Raw genomic sequence first — 24,011 nt, 5'->3', positions numbered from 1 at the left:
GCCTCAGAGTGCAGGGATAATCCACAGTAAACTCCAGTAAAAAAGTCTCAATCACCTTCTACTATAAATATATGGAATATAGAACATAAATTCTTGACTTTTGAACTATCTTTTACAAAGTCCTGGGGGGGGGGGGAGGGTGGTCACCTCGATCACACTACTGAAAATTTTCGAGAAAAGGCGTAATATCAATATAACAAAATAAAGGAATAAAGACAAAATGGCCTTCAATGCCTTTCACATCAGGGGACCCAATCCAGCATGTCGGATGTTGGGACTCAACAGCCAGAGGAAACAAGCTTGCAAATCTTTGCTTCTGGCTCCTTCGGCCACAACCTGGAGGAATGTCTTGGCCTCCATCCATCCCACCACCGCTTCCTTGATTTCCGTTTGGGCTGCGCTCCTCTCCTCAGCACATTTTGGGTTTGGCAAAGGCTTCTGAAGCTTACTCGGCCATTGTTTGTCAGATGACACTGAGTTGCCTCTTCAGTGCCTCCTTTCTTTTCTGCTGCATCTTTTCTCTTAATCCTGGGAAACTTTTCAGTCCATTTCTGCCCCCAGATTTAAAATTCTGGCATTGCCTTTAAGGGATACCCTCGCCAGTCTGTACTTATGTGAACCCTGAAGTCCTCTTCTTGCCTGCCTAGGTGGCCAGACAGTTAGCTTTGGGCTGATACAGCCAGCAAAGAGTATTCTGTGTTTTTTTTCCCCTTGAGCATCAATCTTGCTCCGGAACCCTGGTGGCGAAGTGTGTTAAAGCACTGAGCTGCTGAACTTGCAGACTGAAAGGTCCCAGGTTCAAACCCCAGGAGCGGCGTGAGTGGCCGCTGTTAGCTCCAGCTTCTGCCAACCTAGCAGTTCGAAAACATGCCAATATGAGTAGATCTGGCGGGAAGGTAACAGTGCTCCATGCAGTCATGCCGGCCACATGACCTTGGAGGTGTCTATGGTCAATGCCGGCTCTTCGGCTTAGAAATGGAGATGAGCACCAACCCCCAGAGTCAGACATGACTGGACTTAACATCAAGGGAAAACCTTTACCGTTACCTTATCAATCTTGAAGCAGCTTTCTATGCCAAATGAAGTGAGATGACCAAGCAGTGCACCTGGCTTTTGAACAATGGTTCACAACTATAAAATCATAGAATTATAGAGTTGGAAGAGACCACATGGGCCATCTAGTCCAACCCCTTTCTGCCTTGCAGGGAAAGCACAATCAAAGTACCCCCAACAGATGGTGATCCAGCCTCTGTTTAAGAGCCTCCGAGGAAGGAGTTTCCACCACACTCCGAGGCAGAGAGTTCCACTGCTGAACAGCTCTTACCCTCAGGAAGTTCTTCCTGATGTTCAGGTGGAATCTCCTTCCCTGCATTCAATAGAGAAAACATTACTAAGAAGAGAGAACACACAAGCCAGGAGAGGCTGCAGAGGTTTGCTTCTGCTTGACCCTTTTGGGAAAGACTCTATTCTCCGCTTTCCTTGCCTCCCTCCTTTAGAACTCCATTTGCATCAAGCTGAGGACAAAAGGGGGAAAGCTTCCACTTTCTGGGACATTTTAAAAGCAGCTGAAAAGTGAGAATGCAAAGAATTAATCAAATTAGCACACTTGTAGGCTATGCAAATTCTTGTTCCAGATTGTTGCAAATCGTCGTGCGATTTTTCCCTGCCTTGAAGGCAGGCTTTGCTCCTAATTAATTGCAAATTAAGAGGCCTGTTTCCCTTTGCCCAAAGTAGATGCAATACTCGAAAATGCCCTCCTGATGTGTACATATCACCCCACATTTCCTCCCTGCATCTCAGGGCATTTAGGCTGATTCATAGCAATTCATTATTGGATTGCAAAGGCAGGACTCAGGCGGGGAGGTAAATGGAGAGGAGGGGAAGGCAGAGCCGGGCGCTAATGGATCTCGGAAATAGCTCCAAGCTCTCCCTTCCCTTTGTTAGCTTGACAAGGAAGCTTGGAACCAAGCAGGATTATTGGCTCCAAAATTAGCTGCTTTGCCTTTTTTTTTCTTGAGCATTTTCAAAAATAAAACCAAAGGAAATCGCTCAGATCCAGAGGTCAAAAACCAAAATTTTAAAAACTAGGGGAAATTTTTAACTTTCCAAGAAAAAAAAGGAATCACAGAACAAGGATGGAAATAACATTATTGTGTTGTCGAAGGCTTTCATGGCCGGAATCACTGGGTTGCTGTGAGTTTTGCAGGCTGTATGGCCATGTTCCAGAAGCATTCTCTCCTGACGTTTTACCCACATCTGTGGCAGGCATCTTCAGAGGTTGTGAGGTATATTGAAAACTAGGCCAATGGGGTTTATATATCTGTGGAATAATGTCTAGAGTGGGAGAAAGAATGTTTGTGAATGTTGCAATTGGCCACCTTGATGAGCATTGAATAGCCTCATACCTTCAAAGCCTGGTTGTTTCCTTCCTGGGAGAATCCTTTGTTGAAAGGTGTTAACTGGCCCTGATTGTTTCCTGTCTGGAATTCTTGTTTTCCTGGGTGTTGGTCTTTATTTACTGTCCTGATTTTATAGTTTTTTAAAATACTGGCAGGCAGATTTTTTTTGTTTTCCTGGTTTCCTCCTTTCTCTTGAACTAGCCACATGCTTGTGGATTTCAATGGCTTCTCTATGTAGTCTGACATGATGGTTGTTAGAGTGGTTCAGCATTTCTGTATGCTCAGATAACATGGTTAGTTGAGGTTGGTTCACCAGGTGCTCTGCCCTGGCTGACTTCTCTGGTTGAGTTAGTAGTCTTCAGTGCCTTTCATGTTCCATGGTTCACGTCTGGGCAATGCTGCGTTTGGTAGTCCCTATGAAGAACACTTTTCTTCTGAGTGGATCTTTGTCTTTCCTCTCGTGCACTGTTCTTGGCTTTGCAGCTCTTCTGATGTCTGTGGTGGAGTCTCCATTGGCCAGTAGAGCCCAGTTCAGGTGGTTCAGTTCCCCTTGAAGGAGGAAGAGGTTTGCAGATTCTTTTTGCACGGTCTGCCAGGGCTTTGATTGCGCTTCTTATTTTGACCTGGGTGATGGTTGGAGTTTTTATGTAGATATCCATCAGTGTGTGTAAGTTTTGTGTAAACTGTGTGGCCCAATTGTTGACTAGGACACCTCGATGGCTCAGCAGGTTAAACACTGAGCTGCTGAATTTGCAGACTGAAAGGTCAGTGGTTCGAATCCGGGGAGCGGAGTGAGCTCCCGCTGTTAGCCACAGCTCCTGCCAAACTAGCAGTTCAAAATCATGCAAATGTGAGTAGATCAATAGGTACCACTCCAGCGGGAAGGTAGCGACATTCCATGCAGTCATGTTGACCACATTACCTTGGAGGTGTCATGTGGTTCTTCGGCTTAGAAATGGAGATGAGCACCAACCCCCGGAGTCAGACATGACTAGACTTAATATCAGGGGAAAACCTTTACCTTTACCTTTACCTTTACCTTAGGACTTCTCGAAATGGCCTTTTACCTTCATTTTCTTTTTCCATGGTGAATCAGATGTTTGGGTGGATGCTGTTGAGATGGTCCAGGAACTCCTTCTTCTCCATGGCTCCAAAAGGTGAAGGTGCCATGCCCATATCTGAACCACTTTTGTGTTGTTGTTTCCAGGGATTGTTTCTCAAAGCGTTCCATGTAGAAATTTGCTGTGACCGGGCTGAGAGGGCTCGCTATGACTACTCCATCTTCTTGTTCATATAATTCATTGTCCAGGATGTTGTCAAAGGCCTTCATGGTGGAATCACAGGGCTGTTGTGTGTTTTCTGGGCTTTATGATCATGTTCCAGAAGCATTCTCTCCTGACTTTTCACCCTATGGCAGGCACCCTCAGAGGCAAATGTGGTTTATATGTCTGTGGAATAATATCAGTTTTCCAACAGACCTCACAACCTCTGAGGATGCCTGTCATAGATGTGGGCAAAATGTTAGGAGAGAATGCTTCTGGAACATGGCTATACAGGCCGGAAAACACACAACACCAGGGGTCCTCAAACTTTTTAAGTGGAGGGCCAATTCACAGTCCCTCAGACTGTTGGGGGGCCGGACTATGATGAAATAGTAAAAAACTAGGATTGTTGTTGTGTGCCTTCAAATCATTTCAGACTTAGGTCAACCCTAACATAAGACCCTAGGTAAGCAAAGTGACCTCCAATCTCATAAGACCATTGGTAAGGAAAGGGACCCTCAAAGGCCATTTAGATGATCTCATCAGGCCATCAGAAGACCATAGATAAGGAAAGGGACTCTCAAAGACAATTGAGATGGTTTCATAAGACCATCGGTAAAGAAAGGGGCCTCCAAAGGACAACTAGACAATCTCATAAAACCATAGGTAAGGAAAGGGACCCTCAAAGGCCATCTAGACGGTCTCATAAGGCCGGGTGGGATTCGAACCTGTCAGCCTTCAGATCAGCAACCCAACCTTCAAGTCACAAGGCTTTTATCCCCTAGGCCACCGGAAGCTCCAGGGAAATGGGCCTTAGTTTGGGGACCCCTGCACGACACCATAGTCCAGGATTTTTTTTTTTTTGGGTGGGGAGGTTGAACTCCTAAACCGCCTCCTTAGCTATAGCTTAGCCATGGCAGCTAAAGTGGGACCAAACCGGGTTAATTTCACAGTGTGGGCCCTAACCCTCTACCCCCCTTGTGTTGTGGGGTCCCTTTGGGGCCGCCTAATGGCAGACTCTATTTCAGCAAAGTGACGCCACTTGGGCAGCATTAAGAGCTCCGGGAAGGAGAAGAGAGGGGAGAGAAGAAGAAGAGAGGAGTGGGCGTGGCTACGGAGTTCCTGTCCCCGCCCACTCCAGAGCTTCCTCCATTCACAAGCCGGCAAAGGCAGGCGGGCGCGCGGTCCATTCAGAAAAAATAGCCACAAGCCGGCCCCAAGAGGCGGGTTCGAGGCTGGCTTGGGGTTGGAGCCGCTGGGCTTCTTTTTCTCTGTCTCTCGGAGGCGCAGCGCTGGGATGGAGCCCGTGCGAGGAGCCAAAGCCCAGCATCCCTATTGATGGACAACCTGGAGGGGCGTCCAGGTGAGAAGCGGGGAGTGGGAAGGGTCTGGAGAAAAGGAAAAGCAGGTCTCCGCTTCGGCGGAGGTGGTTTGCTGCTCCATCCCTCTCCTGTCCTCTTTCCTTGGGGTCTTGGGAATTGTAGTGTGGCCAGAACGGGGGATAGAAGGCTATTCTTTTGGACTGGGGTCTTGGGAATTGTATTGTGGCCAGAACGTGGGATAGAAGGTTTGTCTTTTGGAGTTTTGTCCTCTTTCCTTGGGGTCTTGGGAATTGTAGTGTGGCGAGATCGGGGGATAGAAGGCTTCTCTTTTGGACTGATACCCACCTTAGCCCCGTCGCCACCTTTTAAGGGTCGCTTTTTGTTCTCTTCCTTCCAAGGAAGGGAATAGAATCGGAAGGTACGTCTGCACTTTAGAATGAACCCACTTCTGCACCACTTTGGCGCTCCTGACTCCTGGCTATTGCAATTTCTAGGTCTTACTCTTTCCCCCCTTCCTGCCAAATTAGCGCCTCTTCCAGGATTCTGAGTCCCGGCAATTCAAAGCGGTGCCAAACTGCATTAATTATCCAGTGTAGAAGCCAGTTTGGAAATGCCATCCCACCCACTGGGACAAAAGCTTTCCCAAACGTTCAGGAGAGGCATCAAGGGGTCAAGCAAGAGCAGGCATGGGCAAACTTGGGCCCTCCAGGTATTTTGGACTCCAACCCCCAACATTCCTAACAGCCGGTAGGAGTTGGAGTCCAGAATACCTGGAGGGCCCAAGTTTGCCCACGCCTGAGCTACTCTTATGATCCCATAGCCTTGAGCCTTGGTAGTTCAACCTGCACTCATTCTGCAAGGCATTATTGTATTAGGCTTAGTTGTTGTATGGTTGTAAGTTGTTGTATGGTTTCCTTTGCTATGTCGGAAGCCGCCCTGAGTCCCTTGAGGAGATAGGGTGGCATATAAATAAAGTTTTATTTATTTATTTATTATATTACAGATAGATACAGCCTTGGGGCGAAAGGGTTTGTCAGCTGAATAAAATCCCACATTATGTGCTTTGAACTGGAATATATGGCAGTGTGGACTCATAATAACCCAGGTCAAAGCAGATATTGTGGGATTTTTCTGCCTTGATATTCTGGGTGTGTGGAAAGGCCCTGAATGTGTTCTCGAAGGCTTTCATGGCTGGAATTACTGGGTTGCGGCAAGTTTTCTGGTCTGTATGGGCACGTTCCAGAAGCGTTCTCTCCTGATGTTTCGCCCACATCTATGGCAGGCATCCTCAGAGGTTGTTAGGTGTTGGAAATTAGGTAACAAAGGATTCCTCCAGGCAGGAAGCAGCCAGGCTTTGAAACTGAAAGGCTATTCAAAGCTAATCAAGCTGGACAATTTGAACATTCACACCTGCCTCCAACAGACAAGAAAGAGTTCTTTCTCCCACCCTGGACATTATTCCACAGATATATAAACCTCATTTGCCTAGTTTCCAACAGTGTTGAAGCTGTAAGGCCATTCAGTGCTAATCAAGGTGGCCAATTGTAACAGTCACGCTTGCCTCAAACAGACAAGAGTTCCTTCTCCCACCCTGGACATTATTCCACAGATATATAAACCCCACTTGCTTAGTTTCCAACAGACCTCGCAACCTCTGAGGATGCCTGCCATAGATGTGGGCGAAATGTCTGGAGAGAATGCTTCTGGAACATGGCCATACAGCCTGGAAAGCTCACAGAAACCCAGGTCCCTGAATGTTTCGAGCTGGATTTAGTGGCTAAAGTGAAGGAACCCCACTGTTGCTTTTCCTAGGTTGTGTTCCTTTCTAAAATGCAGCTCCATCCCCTCCTGGTTGCAATTGTTGAGTAGCTGGGCATCCCAAATCTTTGCAGATCTATTGCCACTGATCCAGGGCCCTTCCACATAGCCCTATATCTCAGAAAATCAAGGCACAAACGGGAATATATGGCAGCGTTGACTTTAAACTGGAATATATGGCAGGGTGGACTCAAAGAAGATATTGTGGGATTTTCTGCCTTGATATTCTGGGATATTGGGCTGTGTGGAAGGCCCCCCAGATCTTCCTTCTCTCCACATGGCTGTGTGGCAAGGCGAAACCTTCCCCTTCTGAATAAGGCCATTTGCCAGCTTTTCTCTTCTTTCTCTTCCCCGCTTTGTGCAACTAAATGGAGTCCTTGTGTGCGGTGTTGGAAGATGTGGACACTACAGCATTGTGGATCATAGGGCCCTTCCACATGGTGAAATAACCCAGGATATCAAGGCAGAAAATCCCACAATATCTGCTTTGAACTGAGTTATCTGAGTCCACACTATCCCAGTTCAAAGTAGAAAATGTGGGATTTTATTCAGCTGTGTAGAAGGGGCCCTAGTTAGCAAAATAGCAGACAGTATTAGGAATAATAATAATACACTGTTATATTTATATTACATGTAATATTAATAATAATATTGCAAAATACAGTAGAGTCTCACTTATCCAACATTCTGGATTATCAAACACATTTTTGTAGTCAACGTTTTCAATACATCATGATATTTTGGTGCTAAATTCGTAAATACAGTAATTACTACGTAGCATTACTGCCTATTGAGCTACTTTTTCTGTCAAATTTTTTGTATAACATGATGTTTTGGGGCTTAATTTGTAAAATCATAACCTAATTTGGTGTTTAATAAGCTTCTCCTTAATCTCTCCTTATTATCCAACATATTCGCTTATCCAACATTCTGCCGGCCTGTTTATGTTGGATAAGTGAGACTCTACTGTAGTGGTATAGTTCAATATAGTAAAATATAATGCTTATATTGTGCTATACTAATAATATAATATGTTGTATATACCGTATATACTCAAGTATAAGCCGACCTGAATATAAGCCGAGGCACCTAATTTTACCATAAAAAACTGGGAAAACATTTACTCCAGTATAAGCTTAAAGTGGTAAATTTCAGAAATAACAATAGATACCAATAAAATTACACTAATTGAGGCATCAGAAGGTGAAATGTTTTTGAATATTTACATAAAACTGTAATTTAAGATAAGGCTTTCCAACTTCGATTAAATCATCATTCTCATCTTCTTCAATGTAAATGTGCTTATGTATCCTTTTAATAATAATAGAGTAAAATAATAAATAAGACTAAAAATTGCAGTCAAATAATAAATTCAATAATAAATAGAGTAAAATAATAAAAGTAATAAAAATAATAATATCAGAGTTAAATAATGTATTAATAGTAAAATAATAAATGTAATAATACCAATAATAATAAATGTACCATATATACTCGAGCATAAGCCAACATGAATATAAACTAACCAAGACCCTCACCTGAGTGTAAGCTGAGGGGGGGCTTTTTCCATCCTAAAACAGGGCTGAAAAACTAGGCTTTTACTCGAGTATATACAGTATATATAACTTGTGAGCTGCCCTGAGTCCCCTTCAGGGTGAGAAGGACAGGATATAAATGTTGCTAATAAATATAATAAATAATAGGTGGTAATGGTATTATTGGCTAATGAAAATCACGTTGAAAGACTGTATATTTCTGGATATGAAGGCAAACAGTAGCTGGAAGGCGCATCTTGGCTTACAGTGTTGAATATTAGTATTAATAATATTGAACAAGACAACTAGTGGCCCAGGTTGGACTTCCAACAGACCTCACAACCTCTGAGGATGCCTGCCATAGATGTGGGCAAAACATCAGGAAAGAATGCTTCTGGAACATGACCATACAGCCTGGAAAATTCACAGCAACCCAGGTCCCTGAATGTTTGGAGCTGGATTTAGTTGCACTTAGCCGTACTGGGATATGTAATCCAATAGTATCTGATGGGCCCTGAATTGCATTCCCTATGGAGCTGATTCTGCAATGGTCTCTTTTAATAGTTTTCCCATAAGTTAATTCCTCTATTTTTCTGGTCTGGTAAATGTCACCTTGTGTGTTGGATACCCTGGAAAGGGGAGGACAAATCGGTGGACTCAATTTGGTTATTTATTTGGGATACATCGGGACAGAAATAAGAACAAAATTTGCAAACAAAATCTCTTCCTTTTTTGAAAGTATTATTTCCTGTTTCATTGTGCAGTCCTTACTTTGAAAGTAGTTGTTCTACTCCAGAAACTTTGTTTTCAAACTATGTTGAATTGAGATAGTCATTGACAAACTATAGCAAAATATGCTGCAGGATGTCCCTCCCGCAGAAACAAAGTTTTGCAGTTTAATAAACTTTTTCCATGTTTTTGTGAAAGAACCAATTAGGAAATGACATTTATAACCCAGGGACAAAAATTGTGTTACATAGTGTAATAATAATAATAATAATAATAATAATAATAATAATAATAGTGACATCAGACAATCTGAGCACCAGAGTAGGTGGCTACTTTTCACGATTTGCTTTGCTTGCAACAGCCTCCAGCAATCTGAAGCAAGATAATGGGGAAGAATTTTTCCTATTTTTTTTAAATGAGATTGATAGATTCTTGATGCATCTGGAAAAAAGGCTGCTGTGATCTTTTTCAAAGCCTGAAATGGTGGATAAACAACCAAGGGGCGTGGTGGATAGACGTACCCTGAAGTCCATTAAATGGGTTGCAAACAGTTAGTGGGGTGTGTTGTTGAAGGTTTGCATGGCCAGAATCACTGGGTTGCTGTGAATTTTCCAGACTGTATGGCCATGCTCCAGAAGCATTATCTCCTGATGTTTTGCCCACATCTATGGCAGGCATCCTCAGACGTTGTGAAGTCTGTTGGAAATTAGACAAGTGGGGTTTATATATCTGTGGAATGATGTCCAGGGTGGGAGAAAAAACTCTCATCAGTTTGAGGCAAGTGTGAATGTTGCAAATTGGCCACCTTGATTAGCATTGAATGGTCTTTCAGTTTCAAAGCCTGGCTGCTTCCTACCTGGGGGGATCCCTTATTGGGAGGTGTTAGCTGGCCCTGATTGTTTCTTGTGTGGAATTTCTCTGTTCTTTTGAGTGTTGCTCTTTATTTACTGTCCCAATTTTAGAGTTTTATTAAATATTGGTAGACATGTGAGCAATTTCAACAGAAAGGAGGAAACCATGAAAAATGAAGAAAATCTGGCTACCAGTATTTTAAAACACTCTAAAATCATGACAGTAAATAAATAGCAATACTCTGAAAATTCCAGATGTGAAACAGTGAAGGCCACTTAATACTTCCCAACAAAGGATTCCATCAGGCAGGAAGCAGCCAGGCCTTGAAGCTGCAAGGCTATTCAGTGCTAATCAAGCTGGCCAACTGCAACATTCACACTTGCCTCAAACAGACAAGAGTTCTTTCTCCCACCCTGGATGTTATTCCACAGATATATAAACCCAACTTGCCTAGTTTCCAACAGACTTCACAACCTGAGGATGCCTGCCATATATGTGGGCGAAATGTTAGGAGAGAATGCTTCTGGAACATGGCCACAAGAGCCCGGAAAACTCACAGCACCCTGTTTAGTGGGCTGCCAGGATAATATACTGGAGAATTTCGCTTTTGTAGGCCTTGATGTCTATTTTGGAGGAGGATAAAATAATATTGACCCATGGAAGTTCAAGTGGTGTCAAACTACATTCATTCTACAGTGTTGATTTACCCATTTCTTATAAGAAAGCAATAAAAAAATCTCAGTCTTTCTATATTTAGGGTTTTTAACCTGTATTACCATCATTCTGAATGCACATAGTACTACTAGGTCCTTGCAACAGCCCTGCAAGGTAGGCAAGGGGCATTACCTCATGTTGCAGAGAACTGTTGTTGAGACAAAGGAAAGGTTTGCCTTGGATGCTTGCAAAGGAGGCCTGTTTACTCGGAAGAAAGTCCGGCTGCATTCTTTGGAGCTCTCTCCTATTAAATATGCATGGGCTTATAGCACCGGAGAGATGGTGACTGAGACAAGATTTGATTGAGAGCTTTTCAGCGTGTAGTTAGTGCTCTTAGCTGGGGCTACACCGACATTCATTGATCCAAAGCTGCAAATGCAATCGAGATCAAAAGTATCCCAATTCTTTTTTTTTTCCAACCAGGCCACACCCTTTTAGATGGAACCAAGACGGGAGACTAAAGGTGCTCTCAAGAAAGAAAAACACTTATCTTGTTGAATCTGGAAGGCCATAGGGTTTGTGAAAGCCATTCAATGTATTGGAAAGGGGAAAATGTATTTTCCTATTTATTCCTTCCTGATATCCTGGGGTGCATCTACACTGTAGCAGTAGGAGAATTGGCTGTTAACACCTTTACTAGTTTATTTATTTATTTATTTATTATTTAAACTTATATGCCGCCACTCCCCTAGGGCTTGGGGCGGCTTACAAGAAAGGCTAAAATCTAACAATTTAAAAACATCTTTAAAATATCTTTAAAAAATAATCTCAAAAACACTTTTGAAAGTGGGAGCTGTGTTAGAGTGCATTTACACTGTTAAACTGATGCACTTTGATACCACTTTGCCATGGCTTAATGCTATGGAATCACTGGAGTTGTAGTTTCACAAGCCTCCGCTGCCCAAGAGTATTGGTGCCTCACCAAACTACAATTCCCATGCTTCCATAGCATTGCACCATGGGAGTTACTGTGGTTTCAAACTACATTAATTCAACAGTGTAGATATTATACCTTTCCTGCAAATCAGGCTAGTCTTGTGGCGCATTGGCTGCTTGTACGCTGCTATACAATCAATTCAGACGGCATTATATGGCAGCATAGGTTCATCTTTTGAAAACGGACTGATTTATGTCAGCAGGCACTTGGGTGGATTGCAAACAACTTCGGTACAACAATAGGCTCGAAGTATATACATGCACATGGTACATAAAATATATTCAACATAGGATTTGGGAAATGATAATTATGTTTTGTCTAAGGTTTTCATGGCCAGAATCACTGGGTTGCTGTGAGTTTTCTGGACTGTATGGCTATTTTCCAGAAGCATTCTCTACTGACGTTTCACCCACATCTATGGCAGGAATCCTAAGTTTGTGAGGTCTGTTGGAAACTAGGCAAGAAGCAGTCAGGCTTTGAAGCTGCAAGGCTATTCAATGCTAATCAAGGTAGCCAATTGCAACATTCACACTTGCCTCAAACAGACAAGAGTTCTTTCTCCCGACCACAGATATATAAACCCCACTGGTCTAGTTTCCAACAGACTTCACAAACTCTGAGGATGCCTGTCATAGATGTGGACGAAACATCAGGAGAGAATGCTTCTGGAACATGGCCATGCAGCCTGGAAGACTCACAGCAACCCAGATAATTATGTTATTAATACAGGCCAGGAGCAATTGTCATGAACATTTTGGCATCAATGATAGCATGTTTGGGTCTCGAAGGCCACCTTTTACAACTGACCGTTGGCTCAAATCAAGTCTTTTGTTGGCTGGGAGATTTGCCTTATTATGTGCCTCCATATCTAGTTTTCGGATCATGGTCAGTGTAGGCTTGTCTGTCCCCTTCAACAAAGCACTGTCGCCCATCTATCTGTCAGTGCTGCTCTTAATATGGTTCTCAATGGCTCGCTCTGTCGTGGCTTCCATTCCCAGCCAGCGTCGCGGCTGCAAACTCCTATTCACCCTCTTGCTTCTTTCCCCTTTGCCTTTACTGCAGTATCTATTTCAGTCCCTCTTGCTGGCTTCATCGCATCCGGAATGGCGGACAATTTATTGTCATTCAATCCTCTCTCTTTCGCTTACTCTCCCTCTCCAACCCCAGTTCTCTTTGGTGCCGGAGAACCTTGCGGGGTCCTAAAGGCCGTCTTCCTGGGATACGATTTACTATATATATTTTAAAAAATAGAGTTCTGTGTAGTTGGAACATTGGAAGCTGACTTCAGCTGTCAGGGCATGGGATCCGTCTAGTCTGGCCTTGCCTTCCGGATGTGGCCTTCTGCAACTTGGCATCATTCCCATTGGCCTTTGGTTGGTCTTCATGGCTTGGCTGCAACTCTATGGAGGTGGCCAAATTTCTTTTTCTTCCCATCTTGACAAAGGCAAAAGTTCTTCTGTGGGCCTGGGATCTTCTGTGGAAAAGGTGCATTTCTAGTAGCCCCTTCCTCAGAGGCAACTGAAAATATATGTCAAGAGCATCTACAAATGCCCAATTATGCATCCATCCATCCCAATTATGCATCCATTATTTCCACATATTGGAAATAATTGAACCCAATCCCTGGGCACATATCCCTTTGGAAATAAATAGCCATCATAACCTTATTGGAAAAGAAAAAAAAATGGCAAGTGTGAATCTCCATGAACATGTGGAGACCACCTTTTGAAAACCACTAGTCAAGAAAAGCATGGTCTTGTTAGAAGTCAACCCTTTGAACAACTGATATTCATAAGCATTTGTGCAGTGGCACACAGGTAACTCAGCTGTTAGACTGAGTCTTTGAACTGCCAAGGAAAAAGACATGCCACTACAGAAATATATTTGGTTAGCAGAGGATGGTTGTTTCTTTGAAGTTGAAGTTGCAGTTGTAATTGCCCAAAAGATATACACTCTCTTGAAACCTCTTAGTTTAAAATATGCCCTCAGAAATAAAAAATGAAGTCTTCTTTGAAAAATAACATATCTTGTTTACTCACAAAAATCTTGTATTAATTCACCATACAGACACATTTCCTGTTTAAAGTTCAGTTATAAATAGGATGTAGTTCTCTGTGTGTTGAGTACACAGGGTCTAATTCTTAATTAATAGTCCAATGTCTTTAGGAATAGTTCTACTCACTGAAGTCCATAAGTTATACTTCTCTACTGAAGTCCAAACAGCAACAAGCATCCACCTCCACTGAGGTCTAAAGCAGACGGATTACAAAATGGAGTCCTGAGTCTGAACATGCTCAGTACAATCACATGTCTATAACCCCTCCCACGCCAAAGAGGTACAGTCAAATTGGCAAATCAACATACACATAGAATACAGGTTAGAAAATATATACATTAACAAATTAATAGTGAAAGGCTTGGGAGGTTGCTATTTCCAACACCACATTTACAGGGATTAGGGGCACAGGACTTTTCTGCATTCTTTTAAACTCAGCATTCTATTTTGACACAGGTCTTAAAAATTTTAATATATACAGTAGAGTCCTACTATTCCAACATTCGCTTATCCAACATTCTGGATTATCCAACACAGTCTGCCTTTTAGTAGTCAAAGTTTTTGTAGTTAATGTTTTCAATACATTGTGATGTTTTGGTACTAAATTCGTAAATACAGTAATTACTACGTAGCATTACTGCATATTGAACTGCCATATATACTCGAGTATAAGCCGACCCGAATATAAGCCGAGGCACCTAATTTTACCACAAAAAAACCTGGGAAAACATTGACTCAAGTATAAGCCGAGGGTGGTAAATTTCAGAAATAAAAATAGATACCAATAAAATTACATTAATTGAGGCATCAGTAGGTTAAAAGTTTTTGAATATTTACATCAAGCTCAAATTTAAGATAAGACTGTCCAACTCTGATCAAATCATTATTCTCATCTTCTTTAATGTAAATGTGCTTATGTATCCTTTTAATAATGATAGAGTAAAATAATGCATATAATAATAATAATAATAATAATAATAATAATAATACAGGAAAATAATACAAGTAATAATAAATAGAGTAAAATAATAAATGCAATAATAATAATAATATTAGAGTGAAATAATAAATGTAATAGTCGCAACAATAATAGAGAAAAATAATAAATGTAATAATACCAATAATAATAGAGAAAAATAATAAATGTACCATATATTTTTGAGTATAAGCTGACCCAAATATAAGCCAACCAGGACCCTCACCCGAGTATAAGCCGAGGGAGGCTTTTTCAGTCTTAAAAAAAGGGCTGAAAAACCAGGCTTATACTCGAGTATATATAGTACCTTTTCTGTCAAATTTGTTTTTAAACATGATGTTTTGGTGCTTAATTTGTAAAACTATCACCTAATTTGATGTTTAATAGGCTTTTCCTTAATCCCTCCTTATTATCCAACATATTAACATCCAATGTTCTGCCGACCTGTTTATGTTGGATAAGTGAGACTCTACTGTATTTACATCCTTTAGAAGACTTTGACCCATCTATAGTGCCATATAATGCAGTTTCACTGATTGCAGCTCTGATTTCTATTGAAAAATCTCAGACTTTCTCCATTGCGATTTTGAGCTCGAGTGCTGAAATTTGCCGGAGACAGGCTTTAGTTATCAGTTGCTTGCAGCTTTCTCCCAACTGTGCCTTGCTGCTGGGTTTAATCTCACGTAAACAGCACCATCCTAGAAGTCTGCACTCAGAAATGCACCCCAATGAGTTCAATGGGCTCTCGCCTTCTTATAAACAGGCTGAGGATTGCAGATAAAGATTCCTTTCCCTTGAAGATTCAAAGTCCCCACACCTTCCAGGTAGCTGTAGTGAAACGTGACACACCAACATGGGACAGAAAGCCCAGAGGAATTAGTCCACATCAAACATAGAGGCTGATTTAACTTTTCAGCTTACTTTGTGACAGTGATTTACATCTTCCAGTAGAGGAACTAAGTCTTGAGAATTCATATATACATATCTGTGTTGCTATGAGTTTTCCGGGTCTATGGCCATGTTCCAGAAGCCTTCTCTCCTTATGTCTCACCCACATCTATGGCAGGCAGCCTCAGAGGTTGCGAGGTCTTTTGGAAACTAGGCACTTGGGGTTTATATATCTGTGGAATAATGTCCAGGGTGGGAGAAAGAACTCTTGTCTGTTGGAGGCAAGTGTGAATGTTTCAACTGGCCACTATGGTTAGCAATGAATAGCTTTGCAGCTTCAAAGCCTGCATCTCAAGCATATATAGAAATGTAATGTAGAACACTTCCCTAGGAATCTCTTAAGTCTTCCAGTGTGGTTCTAAGGTTACCTTCTGTTGGAAGTTGCCCATAGAGACATGCTGGAAGACCTAGAAATTCCTGGAGAGGTCTTCCCTCAGGTCAGAAAATAGGGTTTTCACTTTCATGGGGGAACAAGAGCTAAATCTGTATCTGGGACAAATGCTAGAATCTTATTCTCAGTGCCAGAGCCTATGGGGACTGACCTTTCTTCACCCCAATTGCTACAGGATCCCTTTGGAGTTCAGGAAATGCCTTGGCCGTCCTTCTCTCCAGTGGATTCTGAGTTGTAAAACATTGAGGTCACCGAGTGTGGTTCAGAATTGCCCAAAAAATTATTTCTTGAGTCCTGAGAGATAAAGGCCATTATGAGACATTGGATCTTACTGTTGTAACATTTTCTTCTTAGCCCATTCTCTTACACAGCCAAGGTGGAAATTTCCAAGTAATTGTAGCATCCACTGCCCAGTTGTAGTCAAAATCTATTGTCCGTCTCTCTCTCTCTCTTTGAGAGTGAACAGAAAGAAGACCAAGAAAAGGAACATTGATTGGAACATGTTTTGCTTCCTTTCATCATTATCGAGATCTCTGGGAGATGACAAGGATTAAAACGAAATGAATGGATACCAGCATCAATAGTAAAGTGGAAACATGCAGAGACGACTCACGCCATTAAAGAATATGGTTTCTTTAAGATCTTCCAAACCTTCCTCTGATGGTCGGGGAATTCTGGAAATTATTATCCAATACAGAAACTTTCCAAAGCTTTACATCCATCCTTTCCTCCTGGATCACCTCTCAACAGTCCCACCTTCTCCACTTCTAGTTTCAGGACATTTGCTGTGATAATATGGATATTTTTAAGGAGTTCCCGGTCATATCAGGTTGGAACTCTTACCAGACACCAAAGTGACTCAATGGAGGCTATTGTATTTTGGACATATTGTGACTCGATGGGAGAAAGTAACAAAGCTAAGTGGAGGGCAATGGGAAAAGAGAAAGACTGCATTACAGACTCAGTCAAGGATGCTACAGACTGAGGCCCCATCTGCACTGTCATATGATACAGTTTATCTGCTTTTGGTTATGTGGCAGTGTAGACTCATATAATCCAGTTCAAAACAGATAATCTGGATTCATAAACCGGATCATATGGCAATGTAGATCCAGCCTGAGTATGCCAAACTGTAAGTCCCAGGATTCATTAAAGAGGTGTCAAATTGCATTAATTCTGCAATGTAGATGCAGCCCAGGCCTCTCATTCGTAGAGTCACCATTGCTTAAACCAGTGGTTCTCAACCTGTGGTTCCCCAGGTGTTTTGCCCTACAACTCCCAGACATCCCATCTAGTTTACCAGCTGTTAGGATTTCTGGCAGTTGAAGGCCAAAACATCTGGAGACCCACAGGTTGAGAACCACTGGCTTAATCCACCTAGATGGCAAATAACAACAACTCCTTTGGTGGTTTTACTGGTAGAGATGGTCACTTGCTATCTCTTTATGATTCAGCAGTTCAATTTCTGTATCTTGATGCATATCTATGTTCATGCGCAGCTACTCATTTGCACCTATAGGCAAACATAGGTGCCACTCACATTGGTTCGTACATCCAGCTGCACACTATTACAAATCACAGATGTACCCTTGACAGGCAACTCTATCAGTGGAAAGTTAGCATCAGGATCCCAACCGTCGGGCTATGCAAATATACCTCGTGTGCCTGGGCTTTTCAGCTTTTCATGTGCCTGCCTCACAGCATCCTTCTCATCCTGGAGACTCAAGACCTTTTCAAGGAACCTGGCTGCTTTTCCTTGGAGGGAGGAGCACCAAATTTAGCCCTGGCTTTTAGCCGTCAAGGGCACGGATTTCTTGATCTCTGCGCTTCTTCAAGGTCAAACTGGCGAACAGAAATCAATCTCAATCGTCCCACTGCCTCCTTTCTCCCTCCCCTCCGATTGCTCAGACAGCTTTTGTTACTAGCTGCGCCCTGCCTTCATTGACTCCAGCCTCACTTTCCTATGGAGGCATTCGTTGGCTGACCTTAAAAGGGTGGCGGAGGAGAGCAGCCATGCTGGAGAAGTTGCATTTTTTATTAGCTGTATTATACTTTATTTTAAACGCTAAGTTGTCTTGAGTCCTTGTTTGGGAAGGGAAAAGGCTGAGATATAAACAAATCTAATAATGACGTTAATAAAAGAAGAAAGTCCTTTTCACCAAATCTGTCATTCAGCCAACACAGTATTTTATCTGCTCCCTGATAGCTTAGTTCTTTGATACTCAAAAGCCCCTTATGAGGCATATGTGCTCATGCATGTGCATTGTTAGTAGCCTGGCAGCCTCAGAATATCTACACTGTAGAATTAATGCATTTTTGATACCACTTTAGCTTCCATGGCTCAATGCTATGGAATCCTGAGAGTTGGAATCCTGGGGATTCCCCCAGGCAGGAATCAGCCAGGCGTTGAAGCTGCAAGGCTTTTCAGTGCTATTCAAGGTGATTAATTGCAACATTCACACTTGCCTCCAAGAGACAAGAGTTCTTTCTCCCACCCTGGACATTATTCCACAGATATATAAACCTCCCTTGCCTAGTTTCCAACACACACCTCGCAACCTCTGAGGATGTGTGCTATAGATGCAGGCGAAATGTCAGGAGAGAATGCTTCTGGAACATGGCAATGCAGCCCGGAAAACTCACAGCAGCTCGGTGATTCCAGCCAATTCTTTTCTGAGCTCTTGATCAGACTTCTCCAAAGTGTTGTCGAAGGCTTTCATGGCTGGGAACACAGGGTTGTTGTGTGTTTTCCAGGCTGTATGGCCACGAGATCATATACTGTATATACTCGAGTATAAGCCTAGTTTTTCAGCCCTCTTTTTAAGACTGAAAAAGCCTCCTTCAGCTTATACTCGGGTGAGGGTCCTGGTCAGCTTATACTCGAGAATATATGGTACATTTATTATTTTTCTCTATTATTATTGGTATTATTACATTTATTATTTTTCTCTATTATTGTTGCTACTATTACATTTATTTTACTCTATTTTTATTATTATTAATACATTTATTATTTCACTCTGATCTTATTACTATTATTATTGCATTTATTATTTTACTCTATTATTACTTGTATTATTTTCCTGTATTTATTATTATTGTTATTACATGTATTATTTTACTCTATTATTATTAAAAGGATGCATAAGCACATTTACATTAAAGAAGATGAGAATAATGAATTAATTATAGTTGGACAGTCTTATCTTAAATTTGAGCTTGATGTAAATATTCAAAAACTTTTAACCTACTGATGCCTCAATTAATGTAATTTTATTGGTATCTATTTTTCTTTCTGAAATTTACCACCCTCGGCTTACACTGGAGTCAATGTTTTCTCAGTTTTTTTGTGGTAATATTAGGTGCCTCGGCTTATATTCGGGGCGGCTTTTACTCAAGTATATATGGTACTTTTGGAACATGGCCATACAGCCTGGAAAACACACAACCCTTCTCCAATGTGAAATCCGTCATTACATGTGCTGGACTACAGTCCCCAGTATCCCATACCTATCATATTCTGCAAGATATAGTCCAACACACATGGAGGACACCAATTTGGGAAATGTTGTTCTTTGCCCTTTCTTCCTTTCCTGCCCCATCAGTGACTCAGTTGATTGGATCATGATTATAACTAACGGCCGGTTGTCTCTTTTTCTGGCTTCTTGTTTCTTCTGCAGGTTCTTCTAATGTTCCCGTTTGAGCAGAGAGTTCCTCCTCCCCCAGAATGCCCCTTGCAACTGGCATCACTGAGCGCAGCCCCGAAGAGGTCATGGACTCTGTCCCGGAGGAGTTCCAGCAAGTCCTCTCCATCGACCAGATCCACGCCATCCGTGCCACCAATGACTATGTGGAGAGACCGACCTGCTTCAAGCAAGCACCCTCCAGCCTTTCTTTATCCCAACCACAGGCGACCCATAAACAGGAGGTGACTCAGGATCACCTGGTGACCTCCATCCTCCAGGACCTTGGCCCTGGCCAGCCGCACCAGATGCAGCCCCTGAGCCATTCCAGCACCGCCAGCTCCATCTCGCACAGCACCACGGCCTCAGAGCAGCGGCTGCTTGGGAGCATCACGCCACCGCACTCCGGGCACCCGCTTATCCGGACGCAGCCCCAGGCAGGCGACCTGAAGCCCGAGGAGCTGCTGAAGGGGACGTCCGGGAAACCCACTGCTTTCCACGCAGGCCACCTCTTCATCTGCGAGGAGTGTGGGCACTGCAAGTGTGCCCACTGTGCGGCTGCCCGGAGCTTGCCCTCTTGCTGGATTTGCAACCAGCGCTGCCTCTGCTCCCCAGAGAATCTCATAGACTATGGCACGTGCCTCTGCTGCGTCAAGGGCATCTTCTACCACTGTTCCTCGGACGACGAGGACACCTGTGCGGACGACCCGTGCTCCTGTGGTCCAGGATCCTGCTGCGTCCGCTGGGCCGCCATGACCTTCCTCTCTGTGCTCATGCCCTGCCTATGCTGCTACTTTCCCACCTTGGGGTGCCTCAAACTGTGCCAGCGGGGCTACGATGCTGTGAAACGGCCGGGCTGCCGCTGCCGGAACCACACCAACACTGTGTGTCGGAAGATTTCCTCCTCGAGTGGAGCCACTTTACCCAAGACTCTGGACAAACCAGTATGACTTCCTCAGGAATGGGGGGAGATGATAGTGGCTGTCCCTTGTCCTCTTCCTCTTCTTCCTCTTCTTCATCATCTTCACCATGCTCTTCTTTCCACTCCCCCAGCCAAAATCCGTCAACTGGGGATGGAGCAAAGACGGCGTATTGCCAAAACTGGCCGGACCCTGAAGTTCACTCGAATTGTTGATGCTTCTGCCATGGTGAAAGAGACCACTCCATTTCCAGGATAGGTTCTCAAAGCTTTGCACAATTTCAACAATGGCTTATGGATGGGTGGAAATGGGAAACGGGCACATGTTACTGCAAGGGGGAAGGTGCAGTTTGCTATGGGATGGCTCAGGATTCTGACCTCCAGAATGCCTTATTTGTCTGTGGTGGGTTCCAAAAATAAGTATTGCACTCAAGCACTATAGTAGCTGAGAGATCAGACCCTCGTGTAGCCCAGAGTTGATGTGGTTGGAGATCAGATGAGCTTGGTTTAGGAAAGTAGACGAGAAGGTTGGCCTAGGAGTGGGAAACCCAGGTTAGATTCCTTATTCATTTGGGAACATTCACACAATTTCTCATTCAGCCTTGCCTACCTCATAGGGCTGAGCGGACAGAAGTGAGCGGTAATCATATCTACTCTGAGCTACCATGCCTGCTTTGGAGAGAAGTCAGAATCAGAGACAGCTCTATTATATTAGATGGAGGCAGTCAATTGGCAAGCGTTGGTGTGGAGCAATGTTGGCTTCTTCCTGGATCCCTTGGTTGGTTTCTATGGGCAGAGAGAGCTGAGAATGCCACACAAACTGGTATAGAATACAGTGATCCATTACATCAAATGGGGAGAGGTGCCATCTTGCTTCAGGCAGCAAACTATGTCAGGAAGCCACAAGAATCACTGTCTCTTAAATTGATGGGATACCAAATAGCACAGACAAGATATTATTCTTTGTAGTGGATTCCATCAAAAGCTTATTTTGATGACTTAATGGCAGAAGTTACTTCTTTTACTCATGTGTCATCACCCTGCCTTTGGTCTCAAGAAAGGACACCTCCCTGTTTTAGGCGTTCGTGAGGTCAGAGATCACAAAGTTACTTTTTTAGAGTGACACTTCCAGAATTCCTCAGGCTCACATACCTAATTGACATATTGGCTGAAGGCTTTTGGAAGTTTTAGTTTTTTAAAAAAGTAACTTTTAAAAGTTCTGCAGAGTTTTGATACAGCAACAAATAAACAGTGCCCAGGACAACTTTGAAATTAGAAGTCATGATACTTCTTGTCTTTGTGGAAAAATTGGGAGACATGCTCAAAGGAAAGATTCTTAGCACAAACTTTCCTGGGAATGAATATTTGGCTTTCACTTATACTATAACTCTCAATTTCAGGGTTCTGGGGTGAAGGAGATGCGTTCTTTGCAATGGGTTGTGTATATCTACTTTCAGTTTGCCCCTGCCTAAGTAAAGCACCTTGGACACATTTGATTATGGACAGAGATGTTCATATAGCTTTTCCTCTAAATTTTGTATTAGCACATACTGGGAGAGATGGAAAAGATCCTTGTTTGATGTCTTGTAGATCAGCTGCCACTCAGTGTAGACATTATTAGACTTTTTATCATGTCAGAAGTGACTTGAGAACATACTGCAAGTCGCTTCTGGCATGAGTGAATTGGCCGTCTACAGAGGACTGATGGGGTTTGCATAGAAAGAACCACAAGAAGCTGTGGTTGGGAAAGTAGGTGAAGGTGGTGAAGTGTCTGGGTAAGATCCTTATTCCTGTAGTGCCTGTTGACCAGGTTCATTGGTTCTTGCCACATTTTATTTCGTGTCAGGAACGACTTGAGAAACTGCAAGTCGCTTCTGGTGTGACAGAATTGACCGTCTGCAAGGACATTGCACAAGGGACACCCGGATGTTTTACCATCCTGTGGGAGGCTTCTCTCATGTCCCCGCATGGCTGTTAGGAATTGTGGGAGCGGAAGTCCAAAATACCTGGAGGGCCGAAGTTTGCACATGCCTAGTCTACACTGAGTGGCAGTTGATCTCCAGGACATCAAACAAGCTGACAAATGGGAGCTCATCCCGTTCCCCTGCCAGCACAAGGATTTAACCCATTGCCAACCAGAGCCTTGTCACATGAAATAAAGGCATGAAAGTCCAATGAAAACTACACAAATTACCATCCCAGGTTTTCAAACTTAACAGGCAAGAGGTCATAAAACAGATCTAGTAAAGGCGGAGAACACCTGAAATGGTTGGACTGCAATTCCCATTACTTGTTGCTATTGATGGAAGCTGTAGTCCACTAAGATCTGTGAGGCCACAGGTCGTTCACAGCTAGAAGATTCATTCCTACTGAACGTTGGATTCCCTTTCAGAAAAGCATTGCACTCTCAAATCTCAAGTCTCCATCACATCGGCAGGGTTTCTGAGTGATGTCCCCTGGTTTCTCTTGCTGTCCCTGCCTTTCTTCTGTTATATTCAGCTTGCCTCCAAAGATCCCCATCCCATTTCCATGTGGTTTTTGCTCCGAGCACATTAGTTCTTCTTTGTAAAGGCTCTCGAAGGAGAATGGAGAGCCCAGGTCAAATGGGACAGAGCTTTCCTAGATACAAGAGGTGTTCTGTACGGCGCATCCGCTGCGATTGCGTTCTCCCCCTCATCTTATATAAGGCACAATATCTGCTCATCATATACCTTCTTTGTTGTATATATATTTTTGTTCACCGCACTCTACCATTTTAAGAAGAAGAAAAAACATATTTATTTCAGAAATTTATTTGAGAAGGGTTTTTTTGAAAAAAGAATGCATCTGAATCTATTTATTATAACCTTAGTTGTGCATCTGTTTCTTTCACCCATCTTTCCTCTGACAAATCTAATAAAACTGTTACTGAACCACTGCTGAAATGAAAGAAATAATTCTATGGGTGGCGAAGTGAACCACCGTAAAGCAACTATTCAATAAAATATATATATATATGTATACATTTTGAACTTTTCTCTCCTGTTCTGTTTTGTGTGTAGGGATATCACAAGCATCATGTCTGGCTTTTCCACATAAGTTGGAATATATTCCCACCCAAGAACTTTTATTTACATTTGTATATAGACTTGACTTTGTTTAAGACTGAGTTGGGATGGATTTTGGAACTCACGTAGTCAGCCCTGAAATCGTGCCATTTAAGCCTTCTACTTAAATACCACTGACAAAGGCCATCGCCTCTTAGGGTTGCCACATTTTCAAAATAGCAAGGAGAGAGAGTCAAAATTCAAGAGGAGTTATAAGCAAGTGTATTCCCTCGAAATCCCAAATGAAAATATTTCATTTAACTTAGCTATGTGCTTCTTTGTAAAAGCTACATTAATAAACTACTGGGTATACGTACACATACACTGTCTTTACAAAAGCCTCACACCCTAAAATATAAGGGGCTCATATCTTGGTCAGTCTAT

At 42.8% G+C, this 24,011-nt stretch overlaps 1 protein-coding gene across 1 annotated transcript; it reads left to right on the top strand.

The window, feature by feature from the left end:
- Positions 1 to 4,867: 4,867 nt before the first annotated feature.
- Positions 4,868 to 23,552, top strand: spry3 (sprouty RTK signaling antagonist 3). Its single transcript, XM_008114664.3, has 2 exons — positions 4,868 to 5,024; positions 19,620 to 23,552. The coding sequence occupies exon 2, from the start codon at positions 19,667 to 19,669 to the stop codon at positions 20,570 to 20,572; it is 906 nt and encodes a 301-aa protein (XP_008112871.1). The 5' UTR covers positions 4,868 to 5,024; positions 19,620 to 19,666; the 3' UTR covers positions 20,573 to 23,552.
- Positions 23,553 to 24,011: the final 459 nt, after the last annotated feature.

The sequence above is a fragment of the Anolis carolinensis genome, unplaced genomic scaffold, assembly GCF_035594765.1.
Source record: "Anolis carolinensis isolate JA03-04 unplaced genomic scaffold, rAnoCar3.1.pri scaffold_12, whole genome shotgun sequence".
In the NCBI taxonomy this organism is placed as follows: domain Eukaryota; kingdom Metazoa; phylum Chordata; class Lepidosauria; order Squamata; family Dactyloidae; genus Anolis; species Anolis carolinensis.
This window is presented reverse-complemented; position numbering and strand designations above follow the sequence as displayed.